The sequence below is a fragment of the Nycticebus coucang genome, chromosome 5, assembly GCF_027406575.1.
Source record: "Nycticebus coucang isolate mNycCou1 chromosome 5, mNycCou1.pri, whole genome shotgun sequence".
Lineage (NCBI taxonomy): Eukaryota > Metazoa > Chordata > Mammalia > Primates > Lorisidae > Nycticebus > Nycticebus coucang.
Window position 1 is genome coordinate 30,965,059 of NC_069784.1, and position 27,848 is coordinate 30,992,906.

General features: G+C 39.5%; 2 protein-coding genes across 6 annotated transcripts in view; one reads left to right on the forward strand and one right to left on the reverse strand.

Annotated features, from left to right (window-relative positions):
• The window catches only part of SASS6 (SAS-6 centriolar assembly protein), a 36,970-nt gene extending 32,344 nt beyond the window's left edge, over nt 1-4,626 (reverse strand). Inside the window, exon 1 of one of the 2 annotated variants that reach the window (XM_053592081.1) lies at nt 4,286-4,626. In XM_053592081.1, coding sequence (XP_053448056.1) covers nt 4,286-4,350 — 65 coding nt within the window. In that variant the 5' untranslated portion in view covers nt 4,351-4,626. The remainder of the gene's footprint in view (nt 1-4,285) is intronic. The other variant, XM_053592082.1, reaches the window with a different exon arrangement.
• TRMT13 (tRNA methyltransferase 13 homolog) overlaps nt 4,608-27,848 on the forward strand; it is a 71,511-nt gene continuing 48,270 nt past the window's right edge. For all 4 annotated transcript variants that reach the window (XM_053592095.1, XM_053592097.1, XM_053592094.1 and 1 more), the window contains exons 1-9: nt 4,608-4,840; nt 8,841-8,887; nt 8,976-9,042; nt 17,382-17,444; nt 17,894-17,963; nt 18,120-18,226; nt 18,565-18,732; nt 25,583-25,655; nt 26,855-26,929. In XM_053592095.1, the coding sequence (XP_053448070.1) occupies nt 4,694-4,840; nt 8,841-8,887; nt 8,976-9,042; nt 17,382-17,444; nt 17,894-17,963; nt 18,120-18,226; nt 18,565-18,732; nt 25,583-25,655; nt 26,855-26,929 (817 nt within the window). In that variant the 5' untranslated portion in view covers nt 4,608-4,693. The remainder of the gene's footprint in view (nt 4,841-8,840; nt 8,888-8,975; nt 9,043-17,381; nt 17,445-17,893; nt 17,964-18,119; nt 18,227-18,564; nt 18,733-25,582; nt 25,656-26,854; nt 26,930-27,848) is intronic.

Genomic DNA, 27,848 nt, shown 5'->3' on the forward strand with positions numbered 1-27,848 from the left:
CTGTCATATTTCATAAATTTGTAAAAAAATTTGAGAAGCATTCTTTTATTTATTTGTTTATTTTGGAGACAGAGTCTCACTCTGTCACCCTTAGTAGAGTGCCATAGTGTCACAGCGCACAGCAACCTCAAACTCTTGGGCTTAAGCGATTCTCTTGCCTCAGCCTCCCAAGTAGCTGGGACTACAGGAGCCCGCCACAACACCTAGCTACTTTTTTTGGAGATGAGGTATCACTCTGGCTCAGGCTGGTCTCTAACTCATAAGTTCAGGCAATCCATCCACCTCAGCCTCCCAGAGTGGTAGGATTACAGGTATGAGCCACCACGCCCAACTGAAGCATCCTTTTAATAAAGTGTTCCTTATACAATTCTATTAGAGTTATATTACTATGATTAATTAACCAGTCATACTAATAATATTGTTGTATATACTCCTAGATGCATAGATGTTGGGAGAAAAATGGCCCATAAATTAACCTATTCCCATGTTTACTTCAGAAACACCTCTAGAAACATACACAAATATGAACTTTCAGGAGCTATACAATCTAAAATCACCAATCTTTTTTTAAAATTATAATGGCAGTCATAAGAATATAAAATCAATAAAAACTCAATCAGAGATAATATTTCTCATCTCATAAATATCACACTCTGAACAATGTACAAATCTACATAATATCTTCCTTGTCAGATTTGTCTAGGTGTTCTTTTAAACTAAATTACCTTAAACATCAGGCATTAGCAGAACTAGATTCTAGTCCCCCTCTGCCACCCAGAAGCTGTGACTTTAAACTCTCAATTCAAATAAATAAAAGCTACTGTAAGCCAGGCACTGTTGGAGATACAGAAATAAACATGGTCCATGTTCTCCAACTGAGAGTAGATTAAATGACTTTTCCTTAGATTTGCTTCTGAGTGTATTAAGGGCTTCAAGAGAGGAGAGGAAAGGGTTACTAACACTGCAGTACCTACACTACTAAGTACCTGCCAGGTGCTTTACATATATCATCACACTTAACAATGGCCATGTTAAACAAACACTACCTCTCTTACAAAGAAAGAACCCCAGGCTCACAGAGTTACATACTTGCCTAAGGTCACACTGTAGAGCTCAAATTAGAACTTAGAACTTTCACCTACACCACCCTATCTAATAAACGAATAAAGCCAATTAATTTAAACTGGCAACTTTGAAGGGTCCTTATAGTGAAGAGATTTAAGAGACACCCTGAAAGTTTTACAAAAGAAAAAGGATTTGAGGCAGAGGGAGCAGCAGGAGTAAAGGCATGGTACAGATAAGAGTGTTAGATACATTCAGAAGATGATAAAAATTCTTGTGACAAGCTTACGAAAAAAATTGAAAAATCAAGTTGGTGTCAAACCGAATCACTTTCCTCTAGATACAGTTCCCTGATGGTTACTACTGCCCTCAACTGATTTCCTTCTCTAAGACTTTATCACAATCTTTAGTATATATACTTATATTACTTTATGCATTAATCATACTTTATTAATAGCTAAAGTTTTGTGAATGCTTATTATGCTCTAGGCACTGTTCTAAGCATTTTAGTATGTATTAACTCACTGCATTCTTATAATTCTTTGAGGTAGCTACTGCTAACAATTTGAAGGTGAGACATGGAGAAGTTAAGTAAATTGTACAATGTAAATCAGTAAGCGGCAGGACTGGGATTTAAACCAGGCAATCTGGTTCCAGAGCCTGAACTCTTAACTTATGCTATGCTGTCTCTCTCCAAGGTAAATCTTTTAATTTCTCCTATTAAAGTGTGAATTCCTTGAGAACCAGAACAATAATAGGTTCTTATTGGGGGTTAAGGAAAGCTTTGTATCCTCAGCACCTAGGACAGTTTCTGGTACATAGCAGGCCTTTGCAAATACTTTGTTGAACTGAACTGGTCTTGAATACTGAACTAAAGAGTTTAGGTTGTTATTCCCGTAGACAGGTTATAGCAAATTATTCTGCAAAAGGCCAGATAATAAATTGCAGGCCATAAGGTCTCTGTCACAATTACTCACCTCTGAATTTGTAAACAAATGAGTACGGCTATGTTCCAATAAAACTTTACTCACAAAAACAATGGGCCATCTGGTTCATGCACTCTAGTTTATTAACCCCTGCTATAGGTGATAGGAATATATGAAAGTTAATCTTAAAACACAATTTTATCCTTTTCTTTCTTCATCTTTAGAAATCTTTCATATATTCCTATCATCTACCGAGGGCCATAAAGTGAAACTCTGTCTCTACAAAAAAAAAAAAAAGCAAAAAAAAAGATTAATTGTGATGATGCCTCAGCGCTTGTAGCACAATGGTTACAGCATCAGCCACATACACGAAGGCTGATGGGTTCCAACCCAGCCTGGGCCAGCTAAACAACAATGACAACTGCAACAAAAAATAGCAGGGCATTGTGGTGGGCGTCTGTAGTCCCAGCTACTCAGAAGGTGGCAGGGGTCCTCAAACTACGGCCAGCAGGCCCCACATGAGGCAGTGTGATTGTATTTGTTCCCATTTTGTTTTTTTACTTCAAAATAAGATATGTGCATATGCATAGGAATTTGTTCATAGTTTGTTTTTTTTTTAAACTATAGTCCGGCCCTCCAACCCTCTGAGGGACAGTGAACTGGCTCCTGTTTAAAAAGTTTGAGGACCCCTGCAAGAGAATCACCTAAGCCTAAGAGTTTGAGGTTACTGTGAGCTGTAACACCACAGCACTCTACCAAGGGCAACACAGTGAAACTCTGTCTCAAAAAAAAAAAAAAATTAATTGTGATGACAATGTAATGACATGGAGAAAAGCTAGGAGTTTCAATATTGGCATCAGAAGTAATGGCTCCCATTGTTCATTCTAGAACAGTGTTGCCCAATGGAGATAGCATTCAGGCCACAAATATGAGGAATATACATAATTTTAAATTTCCTAGAAGCCACAACAAAAATATTTTTTAAAGCATATAAAATTAATTTTAACAATATATTTTATTTATCCAATATTTACAAAATATTACCTCTTTAACACATAATATAAAAATTATTGAAGATATTTTATATCCTTTTTTCATAGTATGTCTTCAAAATCCAATGTGTATTTTGCACTTATGGCACATAGGTTCCAATTAGTCCCATTTCAAACGTCCAACAACCACATGTGACTAGTGGCTACCATACTAGACAGCCCAAAAGAATGACCGACCTAAATAACCTGCAGATAACCATAGGCAGCTGCTGGTTTTGGTATCATCTCCTTGACTTTGCTTTTGAACCTAATTCTGCCATTGATTTTGAACCTAATTCCATATATTTTTATATTACTGGCAGTTCAATAAGACAGTACCTTCATTTTTTATGTTACATTTCCACATCATTTAGTTTTCACATACGTTTTCACACTTGATTCTCATTGCAATCATGTGGGTAAGCATGTTAGAAAAGTATTACAAATAGAGGAAATACTGTTCAGAGAATAAAAAGAGACAGCTATTGAGTGGTGGAACTGAGAAAAATAAATACATCTCCTGAATCTAGTTAAATCTGTTTAAACCCCCAAAGCACAACCGCCTTAGTCAAAGTTGCAATTTTTCATTTATGAGACTGGCCTTTATTTCCTCTGTGACTATAAACTCCACGAAGAAAAGAACTGTTTGGTTCTTTCTTTCTAACCACCGTATTCCCAGTACCCAGCAAGGTGTTTTACAAGAAGGCAATTATTTATTGAATGGATTAATGAAGTTCTGATTTTCTCAGTTTTAATCGGCTGAATGTAATTTCCTGTTTTTAGGAACTAATGTGAAAAAGAGCCAAAGCACACCATGGAATCTTTCTCTTTCTTAAGTTGAAGTTTAAATTTACTTTCAGCATATTTTTAAGGAGTAACGGGGGCGGAGGGTGGGGCCTGGGAGTCAAGGCCTGAGGGCTGGTGCTGACTCTGCCGTGAACTCGCTGCGAGCCCTCGGTAAATTGTTAACTTGGCTGGACCACAGTTCTCATCTGTCAAAAGGGGAGAGTAAGGCTGCCAGCTGCACGATCCCGTTCAGAGCTAACATCTGAGACATTAACTTGATGGGAGTCGGCTTCCCATTTCCCCCTAGCCTTCCTTCGGTCCCCGCTGCAACGGCCGACCTGGCGAGGGAGGGACCCACTAGATCCCAGCCCGGTTCCTAAGCGCGTTCTGGGGGCCGGCTGCACTGGCCGGAACCGCCATCTTTCCCCATTGGCCAGACCGCAACCGCCACCCGCGGGCACCCAGAGACGCGAACCTCACCTCTCTTCGCAGTCTTTGCATTTCACCTGCAACGGGACTAGTTGCTTGAACAGAACTTGGCTCATACTGGCCCACTGTCCCGGCCCGTGTGCGGAAAAGCCCAACAGGCTCGGCCCTCCGTACTAGCCTGAAAGAGGTCGGGTCCAGATAGAGTTTGAGTTTGGCGCTCGTCTCCCGGAGGAGGCGGGGAGAGAGAAACGGAGAGGAACGAAGGAAGTTTGGGCCCCGCCGGCCACCGTCAATTTCTTCCGATTTTGCGAAGGAGGGAACGAATTGGTTGCGGTACTTCCGGGAATTAACCTATGTGCCGGGCCCCGAGGCAGCCATGTTTTTTAAGGGAAGGGCACCCGAAGAAAGCTGACAACTCTTCCTCCGCCTGATGCTCTCCTCCTGAACGGGTCTTAAGTTATGGCGGCCTCGGCGCCGACGCCGCCCGCGACTGGATTTCCAGCTGAGGGTAGATGCAGTTACTACGTGGAAAAGAAGAAGCGGTTCTGCAGGATGGTGGTGGCTGCAGGGAAAAGGTTCTGTGGTGAACACGCTGGAGCCGCGGAGGTCTGGTATCGCCCTACCCTCTCCAGAGTCGGAATTAAGTTTCCCGGTGTGGTCGGTGCTGGAACCCGCCCCCTCCCCTCTTTGACGGGTTTCTGTCCCCCGCATTCTCCAGCCTTTACTTTAATAAATGCAGTTCTGCTTTCCTTGCAGAGCGATGACGAACCCTAGTGATGAACAGTGTTTTCTTTTACTAAGTAAAGCGCCAGCAGTGACCCATTTATCTTGATTCTAATTCACGGCAGTGCTAAATTTTAGTTTTACTGCAAACTACCTCAGCGTACACTGCCCTCACCCTCCGCCTTCCTGGTGGAAAGTGGAAGTGTAACGCAGTGCCAGAAGTCCCCAAGTTTCGCTAATTGTGTTCTAATGACTGTTTTCTGAACGAGAATAACTTCTTGTGGGTACGGTAAAAAGAAACTTCCTTTAAAATTTTTTTTAGACTTAACCTGTAAGAAGCAATTTATAACTATTTGGTGGAATGGGGAAGGAAGGATTTAAAAATATAAGAATTCTTAAAATTGAAAACTGAAAACAATTTTGTTTGATAGTAGTTGTACATATAGTTGTACTACCGAACACTATATATTTGCACATATATATATTACTTTAAGATGCATAAATGTATGTGATAGTAAAATAAAAATAAAAACGAGAAGTACAATGCTGGTCGAAAAAGAACATGTCTAATTGAATTAGGACGAATAAACCAAATCGATCAGCCTCTGGTTTCACCACTTCTGAATAGCTAGTATTATTTGCATTATTTTCTTTCTTAATCGTTTTATTCTTCTAGGTAATATCCAGCACAGATCAGTACCCTGAGCCCCTTCATCTGTTTCTGTCAGTCTTAGCCATAGCCTACTTCCTAATTTGGCTCGACTGATTTGTAATTACCAAGAGGCAAAGCACACAGAAACAAGGACATTCTTGTTTTGGAATATGGTTAATGTAACTTACTATGAGAACTCTTTGAAGTATATCCACAGTCGTATTGACCCGGTTTTTAGGGGAAGAGCAAATGTCTCTTGGTTGAAGAATGAGATTTGTGATAGGAGAAGGATTTTGTTCCCACTCTTTTACAAGGCCTTAAGTCTTCACTTTATCGAGACATCTGGAAGGTAGGTGCAGATCATGATAGTAATAGAATATAAATAAATCCTTACAAGCTGATCAGCATTCCTAGAGAAGAATGACATATTAGTTTCTTGAAGAAAGACTGCAAAACAAATGAGAGTACTTTTCATGACTAGAATTTGGTTTTGAATTGTAGCCATCCTCTTGAATCTGTAATTCATGATACAGTTGAAGTGTTTCCATCTTTTTCTAAGTGTCATTTACAGCTGTGATGGCACTACTTTTATTCATTTTTACCAAGTAATTCTCACTGGGGAGTGATTTTTACCCCCAGTGGATAAATCTGAAGATATTTTGGCTGTTGCAACTAGGGAGTATTACTGGCATCTAATGAGTAAAAACCAAAGATGCTATGAGACCTACAAAGCACAGGACAACACTACCCCCTTCCCACCTCAAAAAAAAAAAAAAAGTTATCTAGCTCAAAACTTCAATAGTGTCAAGATTTATAAACCCTGTTTCTAAATACAAATAATAAATGTACTTTTTCCCCTACTGTACTCTAGTTAGGCTTTGGTGGTAAAAATAGCCTTCTTTACATGGAGCTTAGGTTTTAAAGTCAGCAAATAAGAAAGAAATAATATATGGTATTTTCACAAGAGTATCAAAAATTTCTTAGCTTTTCCATGAAGTTCAGTATGCATAGCTTTGTGGATATGCTGAGAGGCACATCAGAATTGAAATAAGTTGAAAAAAGAATGATAGTAACAGCCAATACTTGGCATTACTACATGGGCAGTACTGTGCTGGGCAGTTTTATTTTTGATTAACTATTAGCTCACTTAATTTTAACAAGCCTTAGGAAGTAAGACATTATTGTTCTCATCTTAAATAAGGCACTAAGGCTACATAAGGGTTAGTGGCTGATAGAGCTGGGGATCATACCAAGGCAGTCTGGCTAACCTATAGTTTTAACTATTACACTATTCTGTTTTGTACAGATTCATGTGGGCAGAATTACCAACACTATTGTGGTTGTAATTTTTTTTTGTTTTGTTCCTTCAATGACAGACTGCATATACAATGGTGGTCCTGGAAGATAATAAATAATACCATATTTTTACTATGCCTTTTATATGCTTTGACACACAAACATACTTATTGCGTTACAGTTGCCTACAGTGTTCAGTACAGTCATAAACTGTACAGGCTATTTTTCCTTTGCTACAAACCTGTAATGGCCATCATATAGCCTCAGTATATTGTACACTATGCCATTTAGATTTGTGTAAGTATCTCACAATAGGAAAATCACCTAACGACAGTTCTCAGAATGTATCACATTGTTAAGCAATGCATGACCATAGTTAAATCCGTGAACTTAGTAATGAACAGAACTACTATACTGAAAAATTACAAAAACAAAAAAATATGGCACATCCCAAATGGATAAATACCATGTTTTATTGTTTCTAAGCAACTTTTAAAAAAATATATTTTGCCTGGGCATGGTGGCTCACACCTGTAATCCTAGCAGCCTGAGAGGCCGAGGCCAATGGATTGCTTCAGCTCAGAAGCTCAAGATCAGCCTGGGCAAGTGTGAGACCTGATCTCTAAAATATAGCCAGGCATTGTGACAGGTGCCTGTAACCCTAGCTACTCAGAAGACTGAGGCAAGAGTATCACTTAAGTCTAAGAGTTAGAGGTTGCTATGAACTATGACGCCACAGCACTCTACTGAGGGTAAGAAAGTGAGACACTGTCTCAAAAAAAAATAAATAAGGCTTGGCATCTGTAGCTCAAGTGGCTAAAGTGCCAGCCACAGGGCGGCGCCTGTGGCTCAAGGGGTAGGGTGCCGGTCCCATATGCCGGAGGTGGCGGGTTCAAACCCAGCCCCGGCCAAAAAAAAAAAGTGCCAGCCACATACACTAGAGCTGGCGTGTTCAAATCTGGCCCAGACCTCCCAAACAATGACAGCTACAACCAAAAAAATAGTCGGGCGTTGTGGCAGGTGCCTGTGATCCCAGCTACTCAGGAGGCTGAGGCAAGAGAATCACTTAAGCCCAGGAGTTGGAGGTTGCTGTGAGCTGTGATGCAACAGCACTCTACTCAGGGTGATAGCTTGAGGCTCTGTCTCAAAAATTAAATTAATAAATAAAAATATGTTTCAACATCTGTAAAGAATTATGATGCATCTTAAAATCCATATGCTATCATTTAAATGGGCAGTCTTGTCCATTTATACAACATATACATATAAAACATACTGTACATGGCCTGTGTGATATTTATTTGCCAATTAAAGTAATACAGCATTGATTCTTCCTCTGTGGTACATAAAATGGTAGTACGTATCTTAGTCAATGTTTTCTAAGATTTTTTTTTTTTTTTTTTGGGACAGAGCCTCAAGCTGTCACCCTAGGTAGAGTGCTATGGCATCACAGCTCACAGCAACCTCCAGCTCCTGGGCTCAAGCGATTCTCCTGCCTCCACCTCCCAAGTAGCTGGGACTATAGGTGCCCGCCACAACGCCTGGCTATTTTTTGGTTGTAGTCATTGTTTGGCAGGCCCAGGCTGGATTCGAACCTGCCAGTTCAGGTGTATGTGGCTGGTGCCTTAGCCGCTTGAGCCACAGGCGCTGAGCCAATCTAAGATTCTAAATTTCATACTTAGGCCTCTCTATAACCTACCTGAAGCTATAGACCCTGGTTTGTCCAAAGCAGTCTTTGTTCATATCTACATAAGCTAGCTACACAAGAGATTTTTGTTGTACCCTTGTCACCTGATTTTACCAATATTTTATGGTCTTTTATAGTTCCTTACCTTGTTTGGAGAGGAAAAAGACAATGAATTAGTTACTTTTAGTATTTGTAAGTAATAAACTTGATATTTTATTGAAATAAATGTGTCTCTGTTAATTTATTAGGAAGAAGATGCTCGCAAAAGAATCCTGTGTCCTTTAGATCCAAAACAGTAAGTATGGATCAGATAAAAGTTTTTCTGTGCTGGAAACAGTAATTTGTCACAATCTCATTTTAAATAATTTTCTCTTCCAACTTAGTACAGTATATGAAGATCAACTAGCAAAGCATTTGAAAAAATGTAACTCAAGAGAGAAGCCAAAACCTGTAAGTATTTAAACATTAAAATTGCTGAAATGTCTGATACGTGATGATAACATATATATTAAGTAAATTATAAACATGTATATTTAGTAAGACTCATGCCTCAGGGATTGAATTTAGTGAGTGCACTTCAGTGTATATGTGGTATCAGACTGTAAATCTACTTACAGTCTTAGTTCAGAGAATAGAATTTTATGCAACTTCAGTGTTCTTCAGTGAATAATTCCACTACTTATTTATTGAGAAATACTTAGTCTCTACTAAATTTATATCAATAAAATATCCCAGCTTTCAAGGAGCATATTTGAGACTGGTAAGTGAACTTGGAAATAAGGGATATTATTTAATAAGGTCAATGAAACAAGTACATGTGATGAGAGCACACATTTGCATCAAAATTAAAATTAAATCCAAGAGGTCAAGAAAATCTTTCTGAAAGAAATAACACTTGAGCTGAATCTTGATATGGCAAAGAAAGGGAGGTGGTTTCTAATATCTTTCAGAATAAAGTTCAAATTTCTTTTTTTTTTTTTTTTTTTTTTTGTAGAGACAGAGTCTCACTGTACCGCCCTCGGTAGAGTGCCATGGCATTACACGGCTCACAGCAACCTCCAGCTCTTGGGCTTATGTGATTCTCTTGCCTTAGCCTCCCGAGCAGCTGGGACTACAGGCGCCTGCCACAACGCCCAGCTATTTTTTTGTTGTTACAGTTTGGCCGGGGCTGGGTTTGAACCCACCACCCTCGGCGTATGGGGCCGGCGCCCTACTCACTGAGCCACAGGCGCTGCCCCAAATTTCTTAAAAGGATCATATAGTTTCTGAGCTCCATAACTTTGCATATATCCTTTCTGCTTAGAAGGACTGGTGGTGTCAAATTTACCTCTTAGAAAACTTTCTTTTATGGTAGTGTAGGAAGATAACCTTGGAATCAGGAGAACCAGTTAGGAGGCTATTACTGAAATCCAAGTGTGATATGGTCAAACACTGAATTAACATAGATGAAAAGGGTGGGGATAGGTTTATGAATTATTGAGGCAGCAGAATCAGTAAAACTTGGTGACTGATTGCAAATATGGAGTTGGATGTGTAAATCTGAAACTCTTTAGAGCAAGTGATCTAAATTTGGAGGTCAAACATAAAGGTCATAGGTGAAGCTTTGGGTTTTTAGGTTGCCCAGGTTGAGTGATTTAGAGGAAAAATAAAGGGACTTCTTTATTCAGTACATTTTAATTGACTGTTTATGCCAGACATTGTACCAAGGGTCCTGCCTAGAACAGCATTATAATCTAGTGGGAGAAATGGAAGATGCAATGTTTTATGTGCCAAAATTGATAAAATACAGGGTGCTGTGGGAGAATAAAGAAGAAGGGCCCAGGGCAGTGCCTGTGTCTCAGTGGGTAAGGCGCCAGCACCATATGCCAAGGGTGGCAGGTTCAAACCTGGCCCTGGCCAAACTGCAACAAAAAAATAGCTGGGTGTTATGGTGGGCACCTGTAATCGCAGCTACTTGGGAGGCTGAGGCAAAAGGATTGCCTAAGCCCAGGAGTTGGAGGTTGCTATGACCTGTGACGCCACAGCACTATACTGAAGGTGACAAAGTGAGACTCTGTCCCTAAAAAAAAAAGAAGGACCCAAACGTGTCTTGGAGTATATAGGGGTGAAAGAAATGGGGAAGAAGTTGGGGAGGCTTCTTTAAACAAAGTGTCAGATAAGAAGAGACATAGAGGTCACAGGAGAATCAGGTAGATAAGGAGGTAAATACATGCAAAGTCCTAGAAGTGAGAATAGCACTGGCATTTCATGTGGTAGGAATGTAAAATACCAGGGGAGAGCTGAGTAAAGCATGAGATTTGAGAGGTAGCCGCGGAATACTGTATTTTGGTGTGTAGAATGTGCACTTTTGCCCAAATTTTTGAAGGAAAAGTGAAGATGCACATTATATATGGGCAGTACTAATACTGTATCTGTAGAAATGTTTTTAATTCCTTTATTTATGTGTATGCATTAAAAGTGTAACTCTAGAAAGCAATAATGATGCTCGTATGCGGACTAATGCCCTGGAATATGGTAATTGCACCCACTTCGGGCTCCCCCTCAGCCACCCCTCACCGGGCAGGCACAACAGCCATGGGAACCTGTAGCCCACCTGCCCAATTGTGCCAGACACGGCTGCCATCTCAGAAGCAGGCCTGCCTCTCCTAAGAACGGGCCACATGGTTAGTGTCAGGACCTTGGCAAAAGGAGGATAGAAGTGGCTGTGCAGGGGTGCCTCCTCTCAGGAGAGGCGGGAGGTACAGAGCCAGGTACTATGGAGAAGCGGGGAACAAGCCCAGGCAGCAGGTAAAAGTGGTCCAGACACCTGAGCACCTCACCTCCCCAACTGTCCCCTCCTGACCCACCTTCATTTCCTTTTTTTTTTTTTTTTTTCTTTTTTGAGACAGAGTCTCACTTTATCGCCCTTGGTAGAGTGCCCTGACGTCACAGCCCACAGCAACCTCCAGCTACTGGGCTTAGGCGATTCTCTTGCCTCAGCCTCCCGACTACAGTCACCTGCCAGAACACACAGCTATTTTAGTTGTTGTTGTAGTTAGGTGGGGGCCAGGTTTGAACCCGCCACCCTTGGCATATGGGGCCGCTGCCCTACCCACTGAGCCACAGGCGCCGCCCCACCCTCATTTCCTAATCCCACCCATGTCTATCAGTGAGAGCATGGCCACAAGCACTCCGCTGAGAACCCCAGCAGGCTTATTTTCTGGGAAGCAGGTGTGAGAGGCAGAGCTGGGCCTGAATGCCGCGAGCTCCTGACAGCAGATCCTGACAGTAGATCCCTGCCTTCCTGTGCTACCTTGTCTCTCATGCATCTGGCCCCATTTTAAAGCCACTGGGACACCCTGAGCTGGGTCTGAGAGACCTAGGTTCTGAAACCCCATTCTACTAGTAGCCCATTGTTGTGACCTCAGTCCCCATGAAGTTCTGTCTGCAAGGATCCCTGGTAGCAAAGCCCAAAAGCTCAGAGTTACCTTAGGCCATAGATTGTAATTTTGAGCCTATGACTTGTCTGAACGCCCCATGTGTTGAGTTGGTGTAATTTCCCAAACTTACCAGGAGGAAGAACCATGTAGGATGCTTGCTAATGGGACAGATACCCAGGTCTTTCTCCTGGAGAGTTCTTTCCTTATTCTATGTATTTGGGTGAAGTTCAGGAGTCTTCTTTTAACCAGTACCCTGGTGACTTATAGAGTTTGCAAATTTGGGAAAGGCTGGTATCATTTATTCTGATGTTACTGAGTGCCCAAGTCCTGAATGGCTTCAGGAGGTCAGGCTGTAGTCACTAAACAGGAAAGCAAATGCAGAGTACTTCACTGGGGTTTCATCAAGGAAGACGTCCTCCTCAGTGTGGTGTCTTGGGAGCCTCAGAATGGCACCATCCAGACCACTCTCACCTGCTGCCTGGGCTCACTTCTCTATAGCTGCCACCTCCACACCTCACACATCTTAGAAAGAGGTTGCACTACACTGCCAGTTCTGCCTCCTTTAAAAATTTAAATGAAAGATTTTTTCCTGAAACTTTGGGTCAAAAACATGCGTGTGCATTATACACAGCAAAATATGTAAATCAATTGACCAAAGACAGAACTCTGATGCCACTGGTGTTAAAGGGTGAGCTGTTAATAGGAACCATAGAAAAAGATTGAGAAAGGGTGACTAGAGAGATAAGAAATAGAAAAACTAGAAGAACATGGTCATGGTCTGTCAGAAGACATGGGAAAAAGAATTTCAGAAAGAGGAGTGATCATTTGTGTCTAGCACCACAAAGAATCAAGTTAATAAGGTAAGGACTGAAAAGAAACCATTGGATGGGCAATATGGTGGTTGTTAAAGATCAAAAACCCTAGCAAAATGCATATTTGATAGGGTAGGGTAGGCAGAAGACCAGACCATAATGATATGTGAGTCAATGGACAGGAATAAGGCAGGAAAAATCACAAGCATAGACTTTTTTTTTTTTTTTTGAGACTGGGTTACCCAGACTAATCATGAACTTAATTGTTAGACCTCATACAATGACAGCTTTGATGGCCATTCCAGAAAGAGCTCCAAAATTCCTTTGAAATGGACTAGGCACTGGCATCAGTACTTCTTTGTAGGGGAGTACTACAAAGCTGACTGTAGTGATATTCAGCAACATAGCACTTTTTCTAGTTTCTAGGACGAGTTCGCAAACTTAATTGTTGGACTCTGTATACAAGGGGACAATTGTACTAAGAGTAAAGAGCCAGTAAAGGAAGAACTTGGAAATAGTAGAGGACATCATGGATGGTAGAAAGCTTCCCAGGTAGCAGGCAGGTATATAGTTTGCACAGTGGCAAAGAAAAGGAACCAGAGGGATAGATCTTCCACCTGCCAAACAATGACAACTTCAACCAAAAAGTAGCTGAGCGTTGTGGCAGGTGACTGTAGTCCCAGCTACTTGGGAACTTGAGGCAAGAGAATCACTTAAGCCCAGGAGTTGAAGGTTGCCATGAGCTGTGACGCCACAGCCCTCTACCCAGGGTGATAGCTTGAGGCTCTGTCTCAAAAAAAAAAAGTTCCCATTTGATAGCAATATTTTTCTTAATTGAAGTAAGAAAGTGAGGGGGATTAGTGGTGCAGTGGTGTAGAAGAAAAATAACCTCTCACCATCACCCCATTAGAATTTAGTGCCTTTAGTAGAAAGAGAGTTGAAGAGACAGGTAAAAGTTTAGAATTAGGATTCTAAAGATAGGCATCTTTTAGAATCATACTGAGTATGGAGATAATGAATTTGAACTGGCATCAGTCCAAATGACTGGGAAGTTTTTCTTCAACAGTGGTCAGCACTCCAGATGTTGGAATTAAAAATCATATTAATACAGGTATTGAGTTTTGCAAGGATGGTTGGGACAAAAGGACCAGATTGTGAAAGAGAATAATTATGGTGGCTATCTAAACTGGATGGCCTAAAAGGAAAACCAGAAATTAGCTGATTAAAAAATGAACGCAGGTTGGGCGGCGCCTGTGGCTCAAGGAGTAGGGCACTGGTCTCATATGCCAGAGGTGGCGGGTTCAAACCTAGCCCTGGCCAAAAACCACAAAAAAAAAATAATGAACGCAGGTCTTGAAAAGGTGGAAGACTGTGACTAAGATCAAGAGAATAAAAACAACATGATTCAGACCAAGAAAATCACTAAGTTTTATACTAGCATAATACAAAGTTATTATGGTCAGAAAATGGGTTATTGGAGTTTAAGATTTCACAGGTATAGCTGGGCATTGTGGCGGGCGCCTGTAGTCCCAGCTGCTCGGGAGGCTGAGGCAAGAGAATCGCGTAAGCCCAAGAGTTAGACTAGGTTGCTGTGAGCCGTATGACGCCACGGCACTCTACCCGAGGGCGGTACAGTGAGACTCTGTCTCTACAAAAAAAGATTTCACAGGTAAATGGTTCGCAGTAATGCCAGGGTCTAGAGGGCCCGCAGAAGTAGAGTGCACATCATTTAGAGTTAAGAAAGTCAAGTGGAGCTATTATGCTGAGTGGCTGGAACACATTGTCATATATGCTGGATTTGGAGTGGAAAGGACAACTTGATGTCAAAGTCCCTCATGGATATTGGATAATGGCTATAAGATTGGTAGTTAATAGTCGTGGGAGATTTAGGTAGTTTAAGAGATTGGTGTTTCTGAGTGGAGGCTTTTGGCATTTCAACTGGGACAGTTTAAGCCTATATATTCTAAAGTAAACCATACATGTCAACGTAACCATCCCGGCCTCTGAGAAGCAAATGTGAAGTACACTTGTCAAGAACTATCAAAGGTCTAAAATTAGTCTTATTTCCCAGCTGCCAAGTTACTCTGCCATGGGTTCCTGAATGATAGCAGAAGATATGAGACTTGTAAGTCAGAGACAAAGGACAAAGGATTGTATTACTCACCACACAGCCAGCAACATGAGCTTCTTGTTTACATTAACTCGCTTTGCTGCCCAAGGCCTACTTAGCCAAAATTGAAGGGTCTAGGTCTAGGCAGTGGGCTTGTTTCACAGCTGAGAAACTGAAGCCAGGGAATAAAAATTATTTTTAAATTGGGCAATAAGTAAACCTTCCTGACATTTGTTCCATAAGTAGACATTTTTTATACTATACAATAACTAAGCCCTGCTGTGTTATATGGGAGGCGACACCATTTCTGTCTTCCAGGGGTACTTGATATACCAGCGTTCTTGAAATAATAGACTGGAACAAAGAAAATCTGTGCCTCTGCTTCTAAGACTTATAGAAAATCAAGAGACCTATGGGAGAATTGTCTCCCAGTAGCACCTCTTGGTTATTTTGACAAAAATATACTCCCCTCCCCCAAAACATTTCCAAATGTTCCCCACTTTAGACCTACCGGATCAGGTGATATAACTGTAAAAGAAAGTTTTTACATTAAGATGGTATAGAAGAAAAATAACCTCTCACCATCACCCCATTAGAACTTAGTGCCTTTGAGTAGAAAGAGAGAATGTTGTCTTTGCTTGTATTTTCCTTAGATAATTGCCAGGTTTCCGTTAAAGCAAGCAAGTATTCTTGGGAAAGTTTGAGAGAAGAGGTAAATTTATTAAAAATGGAGTACCCTTGGATGAGTTGTATTGCATGCCAATCACAATGGCAAAGAAAAGGAGAAAAGCAGCAGGTTGATAAAAGATAGAAGAAAGAAATGTGGAGAGTATATATTTGGTACACTATGTAGCATAGGAATGTTGGAACCCAGGTAAAGGCATATTATCATTCTACTTTACTTTGGGACACTGGCCATTAATTATTAATTTTGTTGGGGTTTTTGGGGTTTTTTTTTTTTTTTTTTGACTCACTCTGTCACCCTGGGTAGCATGTTGTAGCATCATCATAGCTCACAGCAACCACATTCTCTTGGGCTAAAGCAATCCTCTTGCCTTGTCTCCCAAGTAGCTGGGTCTATAGGCACCTGCCACAACACCCAGCTATTTTTTCTGTTTTTAGTAGAAACAGAGTCTCACTCTTACTCGGGCTATTCTCAAACTCCTGAGCTCAAGTAATCCACCTGCCTCAGCCTCCCAAAGTGCTAGGATTACAGGCATGAGCCACAGCACCCAGCTCTGGTCATCAGTTTTTTAAAACATTTTTTATATTAAATGAAAGTAAGTTGGTAATAAATCTCTAATAGAAACAGTTTTCACATTTGAAACCCTTATCGACAATATAAGTTACCTAGAGCACTCTTTGTAACCATTTTGAACCTAGAAGTCCATCTAAAGTCTAATAGTTATGGCTAATACTCTGTTATTTTATTGGTCATCCAACAAAACGCTGTAATTCCTGCAGCCTTCACCCATTCCACTTCATTACTAGTTTCCATTGCTGTCCTTAAAGAGAAAGCTAGCAACACAATCAGAACGTTGCCTTTCTGCCGTCAGTGTTATGGAAGTCCATTACCCTGCATAACATAATGTCCCCAAGAGTTGTTTTCACATTTAAAAGAGGATTTGTAGAAATAGTACTATTTCATTTATCTGGATCTGTGTTGTTCAGTATGGCAGCCGCTAACTGCATATGACTATTTAAATCAGTATTAATTAAAACTAAATAAAATTAAGAATACATTTCCTTAGTCATCCTAGCCTTATTTCAAGGCCAGTGGTTATCATGTTGGCTAGGACAGATATTCAATGTTTATATCATTGCAGAAAGTTCTATTAGACAATACTAATATAGATCCTTACCTGCAATATATATCTCTAAAGGAGTACTAGAAAGATCTCATTATATTAATTGAAATAACAGTGTCACAGGAAGGACATTTATATTTTCAATTTTTATTAATATTTTAAAGTAGAAGAAATCAGACTTAATACCATTGTGTTATCAATACTTTATTTTTGGTCATGCTGCATGTCTGGTCAACTATATTAGGTAGTTGGTACTTTGTTGTTGTTGCTGTAATGCCGTAAAGGAAAATTAGTACAGTCCATAGTCTATTCTGTAAACAGCTGAAAACTTTAAAAAATTTACAAATGAATTTCTTTGGACTGTAAATACTCATACAAATAACCACCTCACTAGAATATAAGATCCTTGGATGTAGAGATTTTTGTCTCTTATATTATGCACTGTGATTGGATGCCTAGTACCTAAGGGAAACTAAAGACTAAAGTAGTTACTCATTAATGATTTAATTAGTACTGAGTAACTGAATAAATTAAAGAAGGGAGGATGGCAGATACAGAGTATGGGATGAAGGGAGGAAGTTTTTCAGCTTAATTTTTGTGATCTTCAGATTGTCAACAGTGTTGTTTTGTTTTTGTAAAGGATTTCTTTATTCAAGATATTAACGCAGGCTTAAAAGACGAAGTGGAAATACCTGAACAATTGGTAAGTACATTGACTTAATATTTAAATTTTAAAAGGTATTTATAAGCTGTCTCTATGTTGTGAATAAGCTATGTTGCAATTTTTCAAATAAAACTGTCATTTTGAATTTAGAATGCATTTTCTTATAGAACAAATGTCATTAGTCTAAGAACCAGCCTATGCCCCATAACAAGACAAGCTATAGTATGGTCCTGAGTCCCCGTTGATTTGAAATTGTTCTGAGCCTGGACTTGTTCTTTACCTTGAGGAGGTTAGGTGAATTAAAGTTCCATGACAGAGGCTGAGCAGAGGCTTAGCAGTTGGGCAGTTCTGATGGGAGCTCAGGGAGATCAAAAAGAAGAACCTAAGCTGCGTGGGAATGACCCAGCTGTTAGGCCTCTACTCAGTCTCTATCCTGCTACTTGAAAGCATTTTTTGGCTACATTATTTAGTTTTATTTTTGTATATAGGTTCCAATTTCTTCTCTATCTGAAGAGCAGTTGGAAAACTTAATTAAGAAATTGAGAAAAGCAAGCAAAGGTAAGTCTGCCTAAAATTGCAAGTTAAATTATTTTAGAGTAATTAGGTGGTGTATTAGTTGCTATCATTCTGGCTTAAAGTATGTTTCTACCATTATTCAAAGTCACCCAGTTTCATGTGTGGTTGCTTAATCTGTTGCATTTATATTCGACACAGGTTTGAATTCTACTCTTAAACATCACATTATGTCCCATCCAGCTTTACACGATGCCCTTAATGATCCTAAAAATGGTGATTCTGCAACCAAGCACCTGAAACAGCAGGTACGTGTGGGCTACAGTGACCCTGCAAGAAAGGGCCTTTGTGAATCTGTTAAAGGCCTTCTAAACGTAGTCATTAATGACATTTTATTTCACTTACTTTTGAGGGTACAAAAATATTTCCATTTCAGAACATATGTATAAACATACATAAAAAATTGGGGGAATAGATGAGGTTCTGAGTACCACGTATTAAATATTTAAGGAGCAAGAGAAAAAAAATTTAAGGCCAAATGAAATTTTCAGTGTGATGTGCATACTGTCTTATGTACCTTGTTGTTTTCCCTTTTGAGCTAAATGTGTTTGCTCTAGTTTATAAAATAATCTTGTGACGTTTGCAGGCTTCTATTTTAGGTAACATTGAAAAATTAAAGCTACTTGGTCCAAGAAGATGCTTCATTGAGTTTGGAGCAGGAAAGGGAAAATTGTCTCACTGGGTTGATGTTGCCTTAAAAGATGCTGAAAAAGTTCACTTCATCTTAGTAGAAAAGGTGACCACAAGATTCAAGGTAGGTGAAACCATTACAGTATATTAATAACCAAATTTTGTTTGCATTTTTCTTATTTGAAAAAAAAATGACAAAGACATATCTCTTAAAGAAAATAAGAGGGGAAAAAAGAAAATAAGGGAAAGTGGGGGGAAGGCAGGGCACAGTGGCTCACGCCCTTAATCCTAGCACCCTGGAAGGCCACCGTGGGTAGATGGCTTCAGCTCAGGAGTTTGAGACCAGCCTGAGCAAGACACCCTGTCTCTGAAAAAGAACTGGGTGTTGTAGCAGGTACCTGTAGTCTCAGTTCCTCAGGAAGCTGAGGCAAGAAGATTGCTTGATCCCAAGAGTTTGAGGTTGCTGTGAGCTATGACTCTACTTAGCGCAACAAAGTAAGACTGTGTCTCCAAAAAATGAAAAAAAAGAAAATACAAATATTCTTATTTGTCTGTTTGATTATAGCTTTTTATCAGTTCTAATTATACTGATGACTTGTCTTAAACTACAGATAATTTTGTTGGTTTTATTTCAAAATATTAAGGGGGTAAAAATGTTGTTACAAAGATAGCTTGTATTGATGCCTTAAATCAGGGCTTTTGATGTGTCTGTCACCAGAATAGTGTTCATTGTACCAAATAAGTTGTTAATCCCACGCCTTCCCTCCCAGGCTCCCCCTTCTCAGTTTCCAATGTCCTTGATGTCTCTTTGCATCCATATGTACCCATCATTTAGTAAGAACTGAGGTTGTTTGGTTTTTCCGTTCCCAAGGTACTTCACTTAGGATAATAGACTCTACTTCCATCCAAATTGCTGCATGTGACATTACTTCTTTCCTTATTATGGCCACATAGTACTCTATAGTGTGTGTGTGTGTGTGTGTGTGTGTGTTTGTACACACCACATTTTCTTTATTTATTTATTTTGCAGTTTTTGTCCGGGGCCGGGTTTGAACCTGCCATCCCCTGGCATATGGGGCTGGCGCCCTACTCTTTTGAGCCACAGGCACCACCCAACACACCACATTTTCTTTATCCACTCACGAATTGAGCACTCAGATTGATTTCACATCTTTGCTATTGTGAATTGTGCTGCTTTAAGCGTTTAAATGTGGGTGGGGGGGGGTGTTTGTTTTTTGATAAAATGACTTCGTTTGCTTTGGGTAGATACCCAGCGGTGGGATTGCTGAATCAAATGGTTGATCTACAATTATTTTTTTGAGGAATCTCTCTGCTGTTTTCCATAAAGGTTGTACTAATTTGCAGTCCCATTAATAGTATATAGGCATTCCTGTCTCTCTGCATCCATGCCAGAAGTCTCTTTTCACATCTTCATAATGGCCATTCTGACAGGGGTTAGAATGGTATCTGATGGTATCTTATAGTTTGGATTTGCATTTCCCTGATTTAGCATTTTTTTGCATTTTGTGCGTGTGTATTTGTGTGGTTTTTTGTTGTTGTTTATTTGTTTGTTTGTTTGTTTGAGACAGAGTTCTTGCCCCAGGCTAGAGTTCTGTGGTATCAGCCTAGCTCATTACAACCTCAGACTCCTGGGTTCAAGCAATCCTCCTGTCTCCACCTCCCTAGCAGCTGGAGCTATAAGAACCTGCCACAATGCATGGCTAATTTTTTTCTATTTTTTGTAGAGACAGGGTCTCACTCTTGCTCAAGCTGGTCTTGAAATCCTGAGGTCAAGCAGTCCGCCCGCCTTGGCCTCTAGAGTGCTAGACATGAGCCACCATGCCTGGCACTTTCATATGTTTATAGGCCATTTCTCTGTCTTTGAAAAATTTCTCTTCATGTCTTTTCCCTACTTCTTAATGGTGTTGTTTGTTTTATTCTTTCTGATTTGTTTGAGTTCTTGTGGACTCTGGAGATTGGTCTTTTTTTGGATATATAACTTGCAAATATTTTTTCTCCCATTCAGTAGATTGTCTATTATCTCTGTTGATTATTTTCTTTATAGTAGAGAAAACTTTTTTTTGTTTGCTTGTTTTGTGGTGTTTTTTTTTTTTTGTCCGTGGCTGGGTTTGAACCCGCCATCTCTGGTATATGGGGCTAGTGCCCTACTCCTTTGAGCCACAGGCACCGCCCAGTACGGAAAACTTTTTAATTTAATCAAGATCCATTTATTTTTATTGATGCTATAATTGCCTTTGGGGTTCTAGTTATAAGTCTTTGCATAGGCCAGTGTCTCAAAGGGTTTTTCCTACTTTTTCTTTTCTTTTTTTTTTTTTTTCCAGTTTTGGCTGGGGCCGGGCTTAAACCGCCATCCCCAGTATATGGGGCTGGTACCCTACTCCTTGAGCCACCCTTTTTCCTACTTTTTCTTCTAGAATTTTAATGGTTTCATGCATTACATCTAATTCTTTTATTAATCTTAAATTAATTTTTGTATATATGCTGAGAGATAGGGATTCTGTTTCATTCTTCTGCATGTGCTGATCCAATTTTCCCAGCACCATTTATTGAATAGGGCTTCCTTTCCCCAGTGTATGCTGTTGTATGCTTTGTGGAAAATCATTTGATCATAGCTCTGTAGTTTTATTTCTGAGTTCCCTATTCTGTTCCATTGGTCTCTGTCTCTACTTTTCACCAATACCATGCTATTTTTATAACTATACCCTCCTAATATAATTTGAATCCCGTGATGTGATACCTCCAGATTTTTGGGGGGGGAGGTTGTTTGTTTGTTTGCTTAGGAGTGTTTTTGGCTCTAATTGAAGCTTAGGATTAGTTTTTCTAGGTCTGTGAAGTAAGACGTTTGTATTTTGATGGGAATTGCATTGAATTTGTAAATCTCTTTGGGCAGTGTGGACGTTTTTAATGGTGTTTTTTTCTGTCAGTCCATGAGCAGATAATGTTTGTCCATTTGTTTGTGTCATTGGTGGCTGCTTTCATCAGTGTTTTATAGTTTGCCTTTCACCTCTTTGGTTAAGTGTATTCTTAGGTATTTATTTTGTTTTTAGCTATGTGAATGGTTTTGAGTCTCAGTTTGACTGTTATTAGTATATATAAATGCTACTAATTTGTGTGCATTGATTTCGTGACTTGAGGCTTTGCTGAATTTACTTATCAATTCTAGGAGTTTTTTGATGGAGTCTTTAGGGTTTTCTAGATATAAAATCATATCATTAGCATACAAGGATAGTTTGACCCTTCTCTTTCCCAATTTTGATGCCTCTTACCTGATTATTCTGGCTTGGACTTCCAATATTATGTTGAATAGAAGTGGTGACAGTGGGCACCCTTGTCTTGTTCCAGTTCTTATGGGGAATACTTTCAGCTTTTCCCTATTCAGTATGACATTGGTATAATATATGGCTTTTATAATTTTGAGTTATGTTCTGTGCCTAGTTTGTTGATGGTTATTTTTTTTTTCATGAAATGGTGCTAAATTTATCAGATGCTTTTTCTACATCTGTTGATGTGATCATATGGTTTTAGTTTTTGCTTCTGTCTATGTGGTGAATCGCTTTGTTGATTTGCATATATTAAGTTATCCTGTGTCCCTGAGATGAAACCCACGTGGTCATGTGAATTATCTTTTTGATGTGTTTTTGGATTTAGTTTGCCAGTATTTTGTTGAGAATTTTTGAATCCATGTTCATATTGGTCTTTAGTTTTCTTTTCTTGTTATTTCCTTTCCTGGCTTGGTATCAAACTGATACTGGCTTCATAAAATGAGTTGGAGAGGATTCCTTCCTTCTCCATATGGAATAATTTCTATAGCATAGTCATATAAAATGGGTAAATAGCATAGCTCAGTCTGGTAGAATTGAGCTGTGAATCCATCTGGTCCAGGGCTTTATGTGCTTGAGAGATTTTCTTTTAATTATTATTACTGTTTTAATCTCACTGCTCATTATCGTTCTGTATAGGATTTCTGTTTTTCCTGATTCAGGCTTGAGAGGTTGTGTGTTTTATGGAATTATCCATTTTCTCTAGGTTTTGTATTTTGTTTGGATAGAGGTTTTTGTGGCATTCACAGGTGATGTGTTGTATGATTGCAGTATCAGTTGCAGTGTCTCTTTTGTGATACTTACGTCTTTTTTTTTTTTTTTTACTGTACAAAGGTCACTTGAGCCCAGGAGTTCAAGGTTATAATAAGGCCACTGCACTCCAGCCTGGGTGACAAAGCAAAAATGTCTTGGTTCCCACTCTTACAAAAAAAATGTCTTGGTTCCCACTCTTACCTTCACCAGTAACTATTCATTTAGTGAACAAGTACTGAGCCTGTTGCCAAACACCATGTAGATGTTCAGTGAAAAAAGTCAAATAAGACAAGGTACTTATGCTCTCTTATGTTTACAAAGGAGAGACAGGCAAATAAACAAATGTTTGTACTAAGTTACATGTTAAAATCTTAAAAAGTCTGCACAGAATAGTTGGCATTCCTTGGAAGAGTAACAATTTTTATTGTAGGGAGGAGATGGAGAATGACCTATACTATACAGAAAAGATGATCTTGAGCCAAATCTTGAAAAATAAATTAGTGTTTGCTAGATGGAGGGTTTGAAAAGCCCTCAAGGAAGCAAGAACAGCATAACCACATGCCCCTGGAAACATTTCTGTTAGAAGAGTACATGGTGCCGGGTGGAGTTCAGCAGTGGTGAGACTGGAGTGCTGGTCTATGCAAGAGCTCACGTGCGTATGTTATGCTGAAGAAGAAGTTTGGCTTTATCCTGCTATGTGTTAGGGCTGCAGTAGAAACAAGAGTTAGTTCTTTCCTCAAAGAACCTATGTCTAGGGGAATAGGAGTAGTCGTATAAATTGGTTCAGTAGGCTGAGTGTTAGGAGAACAGTAAGTACCTAATGCTGTGGGAATATGAAGGTAGAACACCAACCTCAGTGTAGTGTGGGTCACACAGGTTTCATGGAAGAAGTGACACTTGTGAGGAGATTGAAAGAACATACAGGAGTTAAAGTAAAAACAGGTCTTTAAAAGTTTATCCTAGCTGGGTGAAATGGCTTATGTCTGTAATCCCAGCATTTTGGGAAGCCATGGAAGGAAGATGGATTGCCTTGGGTTAGAAGGTCAAGGTTACAGTGAGCTATGACCAGACCATTGCCCTCCAGCCTGAGTGAATTAACGAAACCCTGCTCTTTAAAGAAAAAAAAAATTTTATCCTAGCAGCACCATTAAAACTATATAATAAGGGCGGCGCCTGTGGCTCAGTGAGCAGGGCGCCGGCCCCATATACCGAGGGTGGCGGGTTCAAACCCAGCCCTGGCCAAACTGCAACAAAAAAATAGCCGGGCATTGTGGCAGGCGCCTGTAGTCCCAGCTACTCGGGAGGCTGAGGCAAGAGAATCACCTAAGCCCAGGAGTTGGAGGTTGCTGTGAGCTGTGTGAGGCCACGGCACTCTACTGAGGGCAATAAAGTGAAACTCTGTCTCTACAAAAAAAAAGAAAAAAAAAAAAAAACTATATAATAAGGGCGGCGCCTGTGGCTCAGTCGGTTAGGCGCTGGCCCCATATACCGAAGGTGGCGGGTTCAAACCCGGCCCCGGCTGAACTGCAACCAAAAAATAGCCGGGCGTTGTGGCGGGCGCCTGTAGTCCCAGCTACTCGGGAGGCTGAGGCAAGAGAACCGCTTAAGCCCAGGAGTTGGAGGTTGCTGTGAGCTGTGTGAGGCCACGGCACTCTACTGAGGGCAATAAAGTGAAACTCTGTCTCTACAAAAAAAAAAAAAAACTGTATAATAAGAGTCTGATACTTAAAGTAGGAAGATTAATAAGATACTTTGAATCCAATAATACAAGTAAAAAATGGGCCAGAACTAAGGCTATCGCCTTGGATGGAGAGAAAGGGAAGAGTACAAGAAACGTTAGGATGTTGGAAAGCACAAGACTTGGTGATTTACTACTCACTGAGTATGAGAGAGAAGGAACAATTTGGGGTAGCATTTTTATGGCTCAGTGATTAAGTGCTGCTGTTCCTTCAGGTAGAGAATAAAGGAGGAAGAAGAGGAAAGATAGGTTTGAGGGAGAAATAATGATTTCTGTCCTGAATGTGCTCAGTTTGCCATGGAAGTAGAGCTTTCTAGCTCACAAATGGATATATGTCTCGTGCTCATTAGAGAGATCTGGGCCACAAATGTAGATCAATAAGCTATAGGCACATAGGGCATAAATTAGAATTGCTGTGATATTTAGGAAGAGTCAGAAGAGAAGTGAGCCAAAAATAGTATGCCAAGAAAAATCTAAGCAGTTTTGTTTATTTGAATAGTGTTTCCAAATCTACTTTCATTAGCGGGAATGCTACAGTTCAGGGAGAGAGTCCACTTCCAGGAGCTTACAGAGATAATGATATGCCATCTTAAAGGTTCCACTTACTAGAAATGACTGAAATGCATTATAGCGCATAGAAACTGTTACGGCTGGTTTGCCAACCAGTGGTATGGGATTAAAAATGCATTAAAATAAATTCAAAGGAAAGTAAATAGTAGTGAATCTCTTGTTGGTTTTTGATGTATTTAAATGAACTGTTATTTCTCTTTGGCTCAGGAAAAAAACTATAAAAAAATAGAAGAAACGTTCCCTTTTAGACTTTGAATCATGTGAAAATCTATTAATAAAATAGACAGCTTCTTTCTTTAAAAAAAATACAATCCTAGGGATAACAAGAGTAAAGGAAACAATGTATACATAATAATTGATAAAATTTTCATACCTACAAAATGTGTGATATTAGAGTTTTTATCAAAGAATATGCAGTCTTAATTTTTTATTCATTCTATTTTTAATACTATTATAAAACTAAGATGGAAACTTGATCTGAATTTTGAAAACAAATAGAAATCTTTTTATTTTTATAAAGCTTTTTTTTAATATAAAAAGTCATTGTTAACAATAATGTTCTGTTTATGCAGGTAGATGGTAAACACAGGAAGAAAAATTCAGTGTTTGAAAGACTTCAAATTGATATTCAACACTTGTGTTTGAGTAAGTTGCATAATTTTCTATTTCTCTGCCATAAATAAGTTTCACATGGAGGGTTGCTTAGAAATCCAGTCATGCAGAACAGTGCTGCAGGGAGAAGGGCAATATTAATCCATTATTGTTATATAATGTTTTATGTAACATTTAAACAATTGTAAATTGAATTAGAATTGAAACTTAATTGTTTTTCAGTTACAGCTTGAAATGAAGTATCATATTAGGAAAGAATTTAAAAGTTTTGAAGATAGGTACTTATGTTGCTTCTTTGTGCTGTTCAAATTAATTTGAGTCTGTTCGTGCCTTCTGCATGTGGTTAAATGATTTTACCTAAACCATTAAAGAAGTTGAGATAGTTCTCTGCCTAGCTAACATGTAAAGGATACTTAGTATAATTTTAAATTGTGCCAAAGTGGCTTACACCTGTAATCCTAGCACTCTGGAAGGCTGACATGTATGGATCACTTGAGCTCAGGAGTTTGAAACCAGCCTGAGCAAGAATAAGACCCCATCTCCACTAAAAATAGAAAAAACTAGCCAGGTGTTGTGGTGGGTGCCTATTGTCCTAGCTACTGGGGAGGTTGAGGATCACTTGAACCCAGGAGTTTGAGGTTGCTGTGAGGTATGATGCCACAGCACTCTACCCAGGGCAACCAAGTGAAGACTGTCTCCATAAATAAATAAATAATACCAATAAGTTATTGCTGTGGAACTCAATTCCATACACAAATGTGTTCACACTTCAATCATTCTCTTCAGTGGCCTTTTTCTGTAGTTTTTCAGATTATTTAAAAAGAAAATAATCAGGGTGGCGCCTGTGGCTCAAAGGGGTAGGGCGCTGGCCCCACATGCTGGAGGTAGCCGGTTCAAACCCAGCTCCGGACAAAAAAAAAAAAAAAACTACAAAAAAAAAGAAAATAATCAAAATGTATCTCAGCAACTTCTTCCATCCACTAATTCTAATCCAGCCTTGAGAAGTATATCGTCATTTGTATATAAATCACTGTATTTAACTGGCTATATGAATTGATGTCATGAATACTAAAGGATTTATTATTTCATATGTTGAGTTCTGTAAAGTGAGAATGTTTTATTCAAGTCTCTTTTACCCGCCCTGATTCAATTCTTTTTCTCGGAAGCCCACAGGAACACATACTTTCCCTCATGAGAGAGCTAAGTTAATTCTTACTTTCTTTTTTTTTTAGACAAGATTCCTGTGCTAAAAGAAAGAAAACTACCTGTGGTAGGAATTGGAAAGCATCTGTGTGGTGTGGCGACAGGTATGTAAACACAATAATAATGTCTAAATTAATACATTAAGTTCTGACTTCACCTGGTTTCAACCATTTCAGTGGTCTCTTTTATATTTCTTATGTTTACAACTTATTAATCTTTATAGTAGCATTGGCCCTGTGTTGTATCAAATACAGGGCTTTCCTATTTATCTTCTCGTTTTGGCCATTTTGCAGAATGACAAAAGATTTTATATGTAAATACTATGTCATATTGGGCTTTAAAGTGCTTTAGATTATATTCCAATTGAAAAAAGGAAACAGACCATTTATAGAAAATGCATGATTCTACCTGAGACGTTCCTTGTTTCTTTAGAGGCATTGCTTAGAAAGAACTCTAAAACCTATCCCACTATAAGTTTATTGTATTTCTGGCTCGGCACCCGTAGCTCAGTGAGTAGGGCGCTGGCCACATACACCAAGGCTGGCGGGTTCGAGCCTGGCCCAGGCCTGCTAAACAACAATGACAACTGCAACCAAAAAATAGCTGAACATTGTGGTGGGTGCCTGTAATCCCAAGTACTTGGGAGGCTAAAGCAAGAGAATCACTTAAGACCAGGAGTTGGAGGTTGCTGTGAGCTGTGATGCTACAGCACTCAATCTAGGGCAACATAGTGAGATTCTGTTTCAAAAAAAAAAAAAAAATTATTGTATTTCAGCATGCTAGGGGAAAAGACAAAATAAATTTTATACCAAAAATATCTAGACCAGGTGAGGTGGGTCATACTTTATAATCCTAGCACTTTGGGAAGCTGAGGTAGGAGGATCTCTTATGGACAGGAGTTTGAGACCAGCCTGGGCAACATACTCTACAAAAAACATTTTTTTAATTTTTAAATCAAATATATCTTGTCATATCACTTCTGTTTATCAGAAGTAGCATGATAAAGTGAAAACAGCATGTGCT